The sequence below is a fragment of the Cyprinus carpio genome, chromosome A5 (genome assembly GCF_018340385.1).
Source record: "Cyprinus carpio isolate SPL01 chromosome A5, ASM1834038v1, whole genome shotgun sequence".
In the NCBI taxonomy this organism is placed as follows: domain Eukaryota; kingdom Metazoa; phylum Chordata; class Actinopteri; order Cypriniformes; family Cyprinidae; genus Cyprinus; species Cyprinus carpio.
The window spans coordinates 2,718,875-2,730,250 of NC_056576.1; the positions used below are offsets into that span (position 1 = coordinate 2,718,875).

Consider the following 11,376-nt stretch of genomic DNA (forward strand, 5'->3'; position numbering starts at 1 on the left):
ACACAAGAGTAAATTCTAAACATACATTTTTGCAATAGCTGCTAGAAACATGTAGCTGATTTGAGGATGTGACAAGCTCATAATAAGTACTGTGTGGGGAAATGAGAATGAAAGAGGAATAACACAGTTATAATGACAGTACACATTTAAAACGCAGGATCCTGAATTAAATTAGCGAAACAAGCATGGGACATATATATTAGATAACTTCAGGTTTTATTTTAATCTAACATTTAATAAAAGATTCCTAAATACCTCAGTATCTGGCATGTAAGCTGCCAGTTTGGACTCTTAGGTCCAAGCAGCGAGCATCGGTCAGTCCTGAAATCCTGTAGGTCAGTGTTACTCCAGGTCCAGCGCGCTCAGGGGAGAGTCTGATAAATGGTAGTATGCTGAGGCCACAGTTTTCACATGAACTGATCAGAGATATTGCGTAGTTAAATTCAAAACAACAGAAAGAAAAAAAAAACTGTAAAACCTCAACACACAAAACCTTGGTTATTGATTATAAGTATAGAAAAAGTGTAGTTAAATTCAAAATAATAATACTTGCTGAAGAAAGAGGATCCAGCAGAAGAGGTGACGTATGGTGATTTTTCATGAGATATGGGAGGAGGGAAGCGGACTTGTCCAAACGACATCATTGGCAACGCGATGCGTGTGGGTGTGAATATCTGCGGCATTTGTATGTGTGATTTATATGTGTTGCAGTGTGCGTATGCACTAAAAAAATTTATTATTATTATTATTTGTTTTACTTTAATTATCGTCCAGTTTTCAAGTTTGGATTGTTAAGATTCTTTCGTTCATGTGCTTTCTGATTTTTTTTCTAAATAAAAACCAGTATAATTTATTATTATTATTATTTGTTTTACTTTATTTACATTTTATTTACAAATTTCCAAACACACCATTAATGGTCAACAACTGTAAATTTACTGAAGCTAATTATTAAAAAAACAAAAAAAACATTGACACCGCCTTTTATTTGAAGGTAGCGTAATATGTTTTATTTTAAAGAACAATATGTAAAAACTACCTATTTTAGTCTTCAGGTTACAAAGGGTTAACTTAAGACCTGTTAACTGCACGTCTCATACAAAACACTTTTATCACTGTTTGTTCCTGTCTTAACTTACACTTTTTAAAACTATTATGCAGCACTGCATGGCTATAAAAGGCAAGCTAAACACTAAACACTAACACCAAAAGCTGTGTTAAGCAATATATTATCTCAGGACTTCAAGTGTAACCTTACACTAATTGCACGGAGACCACAGAATTTGACTTTCTTAGAAATTTGTACTTACACGGCTTTTTCTGCAGTTTCTCACAGCTGTTCTCGGCACTCCTTCTACCTTCCTCTGGATGTATTGTACTTCTTAAGGTCCAGCTCATCTCCAATTGTGAAGTCCCTCTGATATGCCTGAGTATGTAGGCTATGGCTGAGCAGTGTGCAGCAGACAGTTCTTTTTCTGAGTGTTTGTCTGATTTCAGAAACTCCAGTATTTCTCTTTGCAGAATGCTGATCGTTCATTTTCACACGCAGACAGGGAACAGATTGATGGATCTTTCAGCAGAAAGAGTGTTTTTTTCCATTCTTTGATTTTGTCCCTTGATGTACCTTAATGGTTTCCTTGATGCTCTCTGCAGCCATGTCTCTGTTGTGTGTCAGTAGCCTCCTGTGTAACAGTCTCTGATTGGACCTCCAGTGAGATGCCAGTAGGAACCGGAGGAAATGATCCATGCGTCCATTCATCATTCTTTAGAGCTTTATTCGTAACTCCTTTATTTATGCAAATGATGAAGTAAATCAAAAACTTTTCAAGGCATCAGAAGTGGGGGTAAAAAATTACATAGGAGTAAAAGACATAAAGTGCTGCAAGAACTCCTGAAAGCTCAGGTGTATGAAGCAGTAGACTTTCCTCTGATAAATTACATAATTTCTTCTTTAAACGGATTTCAGTGCAAATCCCAGAATACACTGAGGCCTCAGTGACGTCTATGCCAACACTCTCTCCAGGTCCTCCTCATAAAACATGATATTTCCATGCATCAGCTGGTTTGAAAGCAAGTTCAGCAAGTTTCACAATCACTCCCCTGTTTGACGCAGGAGTTTTCTGCGGATCCTCTCTCGTCTTTCTCAATCATAACTTACTGATTTCTTATATTTGTCTGAATAATCAAGAAGTGTATGTACATTTCAGTCCAGAGTTTTGGGGATTTCTGCACAGTGATCTTGTTTCATGATGTTTTGAAGCAACAGTGGCCTGAGATCCAACAGAAAGACTGGTATGTAGCACATGATGTGGAGGCTTCTTGACGGCTTTAAATGTGTGAGATGATTCTGCTGGCTTGATGCTGGTCACTGATTCTTTCTGGAAATACTCCTCCTTTTGAGGCTCATTGAATCCCTAATTTCTGTCAGACGGTTGATGTATTTGGACGGGATCTGATTGGCTGCTGCTGGTCTGGAGGTGATCCAGATGAGAACAGATGGAAGCAGATCCCCTCTGATGAGGTTTGACATCAACACACCCAATGATGACTTCTCAGTCACATCACAAACTTTCTCACTGTCTGAAAATTCAAGTTTAATTTTGCTTTCATCCAGACCGTCAAAAACGAATACAACTTTACATAGATCATATAGCTTTGGGTCCAGATCTTGAAGTCCTGGTTGAAAGTCCAGCAGAAGTCTGTGAAGACTGTACTGATCATCTTTAATCAAGTTCAGCTCTCGAAATGTAAGCACAAACATGAAATCTACATCCTGATTGGCTTTACCCTCGGCCCAGTCCAAAATGAAAACTTCTGCACAGAGACGGTTTTTTCCGATTCCAGCGATGCCTTTAGTAAGAACAGTCTTGATTTTGTCTTTCCTCCTTCTTTTATTCTTCTCATAACCTGGTTCAGGTAAGGGATCAAAAATGTCATTGCAGTTGATTGGAGTGTCTTGTAATTGTTGTGTTCTGGGCATTTTCTCCATCTGTAAAACCTCATGTTCTTCATTCACTCCTTCTCTCTCTCCCTCTATGATGTAGAGCTGTGTGTAGATGCTGTTTAGGAGGGTTTCATTCCCCTGGTGTTTGATTCCTTCAAATAAGCTCTCATACTTCCTTTTCATGCTGGTTTTGTGTTTCTCTTTGACACTCTGCAAGACATTATCAACTAGTTGGTGTGAATTCTGCACCAGGTCTCCAGTCTCCTCCACCAGAGTGTGCAGGGCTGGTTCTGTGTAGTGCTGTCTGATGTGGGTCTCGGAGTAGAACGCAGCGCAGGTCAGGCAGGATTTCACAAACCTGAGCTTCCTCTCACAGCAGGCAGCATGCAGCACATCGGCAGTGAAGCTGTGAGCAGGACCAGCAGGAAAAACTAAAACAACCGCACTTACTTTACTTTATATCTCAACAATACTAACTGGCACACACATTACAGTGATGAAACTACAGAAGAGGATTAGGGCCAAGCAATAATTAAAAAAAAATTAAAACCATCCCGAGATTAAAGTTGTTAAATTTCAAAAATGACAAAATAATAATATTACAATAAAAAATATTACTTTCGGGAAAAAAATAGTTAAATTTCAAGAAAAATGTTGAAATAAAATTAGTCTAAATAAAATGTTAAGAATAAACTCATTAAATACAAGCGAAAAAGTTGTTGTGTTTAGAGAAAAAAACTCGTTAAATTTAAGGCAAAAAATGTTTGAAATAAAATGTTGAGAATAAACTCATTATGTCATGAGAAAAATAGATTAATAAAATAAAGACAATAAATTCCAAGAAAAAAAATAAAAAAAAAAAAATCATTAAACTTTAAGAAAAATGTTGAAATAAAATGTTGAGAATTAAATAATTAAATGTCGAGAATAAAGTCTTTGTGTTTCAAGAAAAAACATTAAAAAACGAGAAAAAAAGACATTAAATTAACTCATTAAATTACGAGAAAAAAAGACATTAAATTGGTTCCTGTGTTTTGAGAAAAAATCTTTTAAATTTAGAGAGAAAAAAGTTGGAAATAAAATGTTTGAGAATAAACAAATTATATTACGAAAAAAAAAGATGTGTTTTGATGAAAAAACTCGTAAAATTTTGAGAAAAAAAGTCATGTTTATAGAAAAAAAAAAAATTCAAGAAAAATGTCAAATAAAATGTTGAGAATTAAATCACTTAATTACGAGAAATAAGTTCCTGTGTTTCGAGAAAAAAACGTAAATTTCAGGAAAAACATGTTGAAATAAAATGTTGAGAATAAACTCATTATATTACGAGAAGAAAAGATGTTTTGTTTTGAGAAAAAATCATTAAATTTCGAGAAAAAAAGTCTAAATAAAATGTTGAGAATAAACTCATTAAAGAAAGAGAAAAAAGGTTGTGTTTCGAGAAAAAATCTGAAAAAAAAAAGTCAAAATAAAATGTTGAGAATAAACCTCATTATATTATTAGAAAAAAGTCATGTTTTGAGAAAAAAACTCATTAAATTTAGAGATGAAATGCCATTATTATTATTATAAAAAATTATTATAATTAAAATAAACATTTTTGGATTATAATTTTTTTTTAAATAATCAAAGAAAACTATCCCATTATTATCATTATTATTAATATCATATTATACTCACAGCCCTAGTCTTACCATGAATTAGAGGTTCCCGCTCCATCACTAAAGCCAGGAGGTTTGGCCATGGAGCTGTCACTCTTCATAGACACACAGCTAGAGACTGGAGATGCTGCCCTCTGAGTGTGCTGTCTGGAAATATTATTATGTGGAAATATTCATATGAAATAAAGCTGTTTCTTTTGTGAACAATTATTTTGATTAAGCAGTCATTTCAGTACAACACAAAATGTGACACACTAATCCAGACTGCAGCCATACCCCCCACCCACCAACCCACCAGGCAGACCTACACCATGTGCCGAGAAAAACAAGACACTGCAGTGGAGAAAGGAGTACAAAGTAACACAATACTCAATCACAAGATTACGAGCTGAAATATACACAAATTCAAAATAAATTATACATCTAAAAGAAGATACAAAAGATTTAACAATGTCAAAAATAGCAATCAAACATTCCAAAGTTTTTGTCTTTGCTCCATGAATACGAGCTGTAGACAGTTTCCATATTAACAATTTCAAAGCAAAGATAAGCCCCCATGCATGTCTGGTCATTGAATGGGGAGGAACCCGCGACTGACTAACATTTTCTTTGCAGCACTGAGAGCAGCTAAAAGTAAGTTTCTCTGTTGCAGAGACAGAGACAATGTCTGGAACATTCCCGACAAAAAAGGAAATGTACCGAGTGCCCCCTGTGGACATAAATTGCAATTTGGGCAAGGTGACACATGCATATAGAAGGTCATTTAAAGGGTACAGATAGAGTCTGTGTAATAATTTCCAATGGATCATCTGATGATTTGGATTTTTTGAGGATGATATGATTGTCTCCCAAATTTGATCACAAAATAAAGTTTGTAAGTCACCACTGATATCCTTAGACCAGATAGTAGTTATGGATAATGGTTTGTATGATTGTTTGACGAGAAAACAGTAAATAACTGAAGCAGAAATAACAGAATTATCAGTGGGGAGAATAACTTTTCGCAAGGGAAGTACAGGCAGTTGTGCATCCCAGGGTACTCCATATGTGCGAAAAATGAGGTTCTTGGTAGATTAAAAAGAGTCTTGATGTCTTGAAATGATTTCAGGCCTTTGTCATCATAAATGTCACCAAAGGAATTTACTTTACATTTAATCCATTGTGGACAGTAAAATGGGTTTTTACCTGATAAAAAAATTATTATTATGGAACAAGGGTGAATGACGATGCCACCGTCAAGTTGTGGCTCTATCTTCCTGATCACCATTCTCCAAGTATGAAATAAAATGTGTTATGATAGGGCCAAACGAACTTTACATTGTCTGAGTGAGAGTAAAGGAGTCAGCGTATAATATAAAATTTGGAAAGGACCAGCCACCATTCGATCTGTTAAGCGTATAATATAAAATTTGGAAAGGACCAGCCACCATTCGATCTGTTATGCTGTAAAATAGATCATTTAATTCGGGGGTGTTAACCATTCCAAATATACATTTTTTCCAATAGCCAGCAGGTCAGGGTAGAGGAATCATAGAGGAATAGAAATTAACGCGAGGAAGGATGTTCATTTTGACAACAGATATTCTTGCATGGAAAGAAGTAGGAAGCTGTGTCCAATTTGCCAGATCTGAGGTGACTTTAGCCAAGTTTCTATTCAGTTTTTTGAGACAATATCCTGCAAGGACGGACAGATATCTATACCTAAGTATGCGAAAGAATGCACCACTGGAATAAAACCAGAAAATGTTGCAGACCCAACCCAAAAATTGAGAGGGAGCAGATATGACTTGTCCGGTTAATTTTTGTACCCTGATAGGTTACTAAACTGATTAAATAAATTTAAAACGTGGGGGACTGATAAAACCGGATTGTCTAAAAAAGCAATATGTCATCTGCAAATAAAGATATGTGATGTTAAGTGTTTCTTAACAGAAATAGAAAGAATAAGTTTTCTGACTGACTGTACAGCTTGAGCAAGAGGTTTCTAGAGATTAAAGCAGACAGTAAAGGTGCTCCTGTAGTCTCAAGTGGTAGAGCATTGCGTTACCAAGTGCAAGGGTTGGGGGTTCGATTCCCCGGGACCACATGATAGGTACAAATTGATAGCCTGAATGCACTGTAAGTCGCTTTGGATAAAAGCGTCTGCTAAATGCATAAATTTAAAGGTGAGAGAGGACAACCCTGGTGGGTGCCTCTCCAATTGGAAATAATTGTGAACTGAAATTGTGGCTGAAGGATTAGCATAGAGGATTTTAATCATATTTATAAAGTCAGAGCTAAAACCCAGGTAATCAAGCACTGCCCACAAATAGTTCAAATAAAGCTGTTTCTGATCAAATATTATATTAAGAGACTAACAGAACTTACAGGTAGAGCAGCCACAAACATGACTTAGCGATATTACCCCCCAAAAAAATCACTGAAGGGAGATCTGAATGACAGTTTAAACGGCATTCTTCCTTGAGTGCTTTTACTTCACTGCTACATTGTATCTTATAAATATAAATAGAAACCCGTACAGGGATAGTTTTGTTTTCATAACTTGAACTGTAGGGGCATTGCAACGGCATTCTGCTTCATCATGCAGTGAATGCTTTTGGATAAAGACATATCTTACCTCGAATTAGAGGTTCCCGCTCCATCACTAAAGCCAGGAGGTTTGGCCATGGAGCCATCACTCTTCATAGACACACAGCTGGAGACTGGAGATGCTGCCGTCTGAGTGTGGTGTCTGGAAATATTATGTGGAAATATTCATATGAAATAAAGCTGTGTCTGATCAATTATTATTTTAAGAGAACTTAAAGGTAGAGCAGCCATAAACATGACTTAGCGATATCACCCCAAAAAATAATTGAAGGGAGATCTGAATGACAGTTTTTGGTCTATAAATTAAACAGCATTCTTGCTTGAGTGCTATTACTTCACTGCTACATTGTATCTCATAAATATAAATAGCAAAAACCCATACTGGGATTTTTTTGCTTTTATAACTTGATTTATAGGGGCATTGCAACTGCATTCTGCTTCATCATGCATTGAATGCTTTTGGATAAAGACATATCTTACCTAGAATTAGAGACTCCCACTCCATCACTAAAGCCAGGAGGTTTGGCCATGGAGCTGTCACTCTTCACAGACACACAGCTAGAGACTGGAGATGGTACTGTCTGGGTCTGAACAGCATCCTCATCCTCTCTCTCCTCACAGCGGCTCATTTTAGAGGCAGTACACTCCTCTTCTCTCTCTTTGGCATGTCAGTGCATCTAAAATAAGGCACAGGCACTACATATAAAGCACAACTGACTTCCAGAACTACAGACACTTTCTGCTGGTCACTTGAAGTGAATAATAAATCTTGACCATTTAGCTAAGAGGAGACTGGTATTCCTTTGGTAAAGTAAGGAAACTTTGCTTCCTTTACTCCTGTAAACAAACGTTGGTTCTCGCGAGACTAGCATATTCTCACCGGATCTTACGCTACATCCTACATAAACCTACCGAAAGAATAAACACAAAAGCATATAAAATAATATAAATAAAAAACATTATAAAATTTTATAATTTAAAAACAGCGCATTGAGGCCTTTATTCACCCCGGGAGCCGTGTGGGACACTTTTTATGATGGATGGATGCACTTTATTGGACTTCTTTTGGACTATTGAAAAATAACACCCATTCACTGCCATTATAAAGCTTGGAAGGGCCAGGACATTTTTTAATATAACTCCGATTGGATTTGTCTGAAAGAAGAAAGTCATACACACCCAGCATGCCTTGAGGGTGAGTAAAACATGGGGTAATTTTCATTTTTGGGTGAACTATCCCTTTAAATAAAAGATTTTTGCTATAAGAGATAAACAACTTTGTGCATCAAAACCTTCCTGGTTAAAAAAAAAAAAAAAAAAACTGCAACCGCCAAGCCTAATGCGCCGCTAATTGTAACATTAGTATTTATGAAATAAAAAAATAAATAAAACATTTAAAATTTAAACACACACAACATGCACAATACCCAAAGACTTTGGATAGACTTAAAGGGACATTGACATGTGAAACACGGTAGTATTTATGAGATACAGAGGTACATGCATTATCTGGCTGGTGTTTATTCTCACATCGTTTCCCTCGTTTAGTAACTATTGCGTCAGATCAGTCAGAGAAACAAGTGCGCAGCCATCTTTACAATTCTGCTTGAACTTTCGTTTTTGATTATATTTCTATGGCATCGCTGTTGAAGAGCATGTTAATTAGCTGGTAAAGTGGATTTACTAATGGTAAAGTTAACGAAAGTCAGTAGAGCTTTGTTATGTCTGAAGCGGACCAGAGTAGGTTTTAAAATGAGCGGTTCATTCTTAAATTCGTACCACTTTACCTTCAGGCTGCGGAAACACACACCGGTTCATGAGCTGCGTTTGTTTAAAGAAGAGGAACACACGGCGCACGCGCTTATTACCAGCTACTGTGTACATGCAATCACTTACATATCAAAATATGCGATAAAACACAAGATTAAAGACACACTCACCGTCAGCCGAAGACTAGACAGCAGTGCTGAGACTGAAGGATGTGTGACGCAGAGCAAAACTGAATGTGCATCGAGGGGTTTGACGCAATACCAGCAGGATTTGTGAGGCTTCTGCAGGGCATCAGTGAAAGCCACCAACATTTAAAAAAAGAGATCTTAATAAAAGCTATTGATATTAAAGGTAGAAAATGTATCATATAATTTTTAGATGTTTGATTCATTGCCCTGCAACATTTCGATATAAGTTTGTGAAATTTACTGTACAATTATACATATAATTTATCCAACAATTCCTCAAGAGGATTGATGTTGAATGTTTGTTTACTATGTTGGGTGGATCTAAAATTAATATAAGGAAAATAAATGTTATATTTTAAGCTTTATATACAAAAATGTAAAACAAACAAGAAAACAAATTCAAGCAATAAAATCACATACATAACACAAAACCCAAAATAATCACACAAACATCAAAAAATAAATAAAAAAATCAAAATGCAGCAAACAAACATTGGAAACACACAACACACATATAAAACACTACACTCAGTTCAGTTCAATTCAGTCAGCCACCGAATAAACAAAACTTAGCAAACCAAATGAAACACAGAGTCGATCACATCTGCAACAACAGCCAACAGATGAAGCCGTCAGAAACTGTTCATCATCATCTACAGGTACAGCGTAAACCGGCCTGACGTGGTTTAACCTGGTCTGCTGGGAACCAGTCTGAAACGTTCCTTCCATAAGAAACCAGTCCTTTCCAACATTATTACAGTCATCGAATGAAGTCTCAGCAGCAGCAATAAAAACATCTGAACACAGTTTGGAGATGACACGCATCTTCCTCTCAAAGAGAACACGACCTGCTCACGTTTCATCCCAAAACCAGTGGAAATATATATATGGAAATATATAAGCATTTATGCATCATGGCTGTATTGGTTTTACTGTCTGTGATTAAAAATACTGCATTACAGTAATGAAAATATAAGAATACAAGAGAACAAAAAAAGTGGATGTTTTACAGTAATGGAATTTTTTTTTTGGGGGGGGGGTAAAAATGTGTTTAATTATTATGAAAATAATGTGACAATGCAAAAAAAAAGCATAGCAACTACAAAACTAATTTCATTGTGTTTATGCAAATTAAAATGTACATTCTGCATGCATAAAATTATGCCTATTATTTATTAATGTTTCCCTGTGGTTCTGGGATGAATTGTGTCATGAACATGAATGTGTTCCGATCCAGGATTAAACAGGAAGTGGATTTGTGGAGCTGGTTCTGATCGAGTCGTTCAGTGCACAGATTTCTGCTGATGTTTCCAGTGTACAACGAAACAATACATTTAATCAAATCAAAACAAGATTCAGAGCTAATGCACACACACTAATGCCATCATCACCAGCAGAATTAAACACCACTGAGGTCAGCAAGAAACACAATGATCTCACAAACCCACGACCAGCTCATATCTCCCGCCGAAATACACAGAAGTTTCACACAAAAATGAAGCATATTTAGGTTCCACCAATACTTTCTGAACTGTGATTTTCATGCTAATTATGCACATTTTAATCCCACATTCTTATGAGGAAAAAAAGTATGAGGGCAAAATGTGCTGAATTGTCATGAAAATGTCATAATAGAAAAATCCCAAAGGTTTTCAGAATTGGCTTCATTTTCTTTATGCAGAACAATTTCTTTCTTCTTTCTTTTTGTGCTTTGTGAGATTGTCCAGTGTTTCACTGAAGGTAGAAATGAGAGCAGCTGGTCAGGAGCAGAATCAGACTGAGGTACTTCAGTGTTTGTGTCTAGTGTCAACCAATACCAAAACAGCTTCATGAAGCGGGTCAGTCTCTCAGAGACACCTTCAGCTCAGGATCATCACCCAGAACCAGAACCGGTCACAGGTTCTGCACTCGGACATCATTTTCAAGGCTATCCAAAGGTAACATTACTGTAACACTAAAGCATTCGGTCGCAGACCCTATTTTTCTTTAGCATTATTAAAAACTGCATACATTTAAATTCAGTACAACTGCTATTTTGGCAATAATGGCCATTTTTTGCTTTGTGATAACAAGAATAATATTTCACATTACAGTAAGTGAGAACTGTGGAGAAAATGTGCAATTATTATAAAAAAAATTAAATGATAAGAAGTCTTAAAAATAATTGGTTCAGAAAATGTATTACATATATAATTATTATCATATAATTATGCATGTATAAAAG

General features: G+C 36.1%; 1 protein-coding gene across 3 annotated transcripts; it reads right to left on the reverse strand.

Annotated features, from left to right (window-relative positions):
- Nucleotides 1-2,187: 2,187 nt before the first annotated feature.
- LOC109113594 (protein NLRC3-like) lies at nucleotides 2,188-9,531 on the reverse strand. 3 transcript variants are annotated; one of them, XM_042751509.1, is made up of 4 exons: nucleotides 9,135-9,531; nucleotides 7,223-7,871; nucleotides 4,639-4,752; nucleotides 2,188-3,350 (listed from the first exon to the last, which is right to left on the reverse strand). In XM_042751509.1, exons 2-4 carry the CDS (start codon nucleotides 7,288-7,290, stop codon nucleotides 2,366-2,368), a joined length of 1,167 nt encoding a protein of 388 aa, XP_042607443.1. In that variant the 5' UTR covers nucleotides 7,291-7,871; nucleotides 9,135-9,531; the 3' UTR covers nucleotides 2,188-2,365. The 3 variants fall into 3 exon arrangements, with proteins under 3 accessions (XP_042607443.1, XP_042607448.1, XP_042607453.1); XM_042751514.1 differs by lacking the exon at nucleotides 9,135-9,531 and adding an exon at nucleotides 8,982-9,037; XM_042751519.1 differs by lacking the exon at nucleotides 4,639-4,752.
- Nucleotides 9,532-11,376: the final 1,845 nt, after the last annotated feature.

Bases quoted from the DNA above. Each gene is read 5' to 3' on its own strand.
- LOC109113594 (XM_042751509.1), bottom strand. From the start codon at position 7,290: ATGAAGAGTGATGGCTCCATGGCCAAACCTCCTGGCTTTAGTGATGGA. The intron at 4,753-7,222 runs GTAAGATATGTC...TAATATTTCCAG, and splicing joins GCGGGAACCTCTAATTCGAG to ACAGCACACTCAGAGGGCAG. The intron at 3,351-4,638 runs GTAAGACTAGGG...TCCTGCTCACAG, and splicing joins GCGGGAACCTCTAATTCATG to CTTCACTGCCGATGTGCTGC.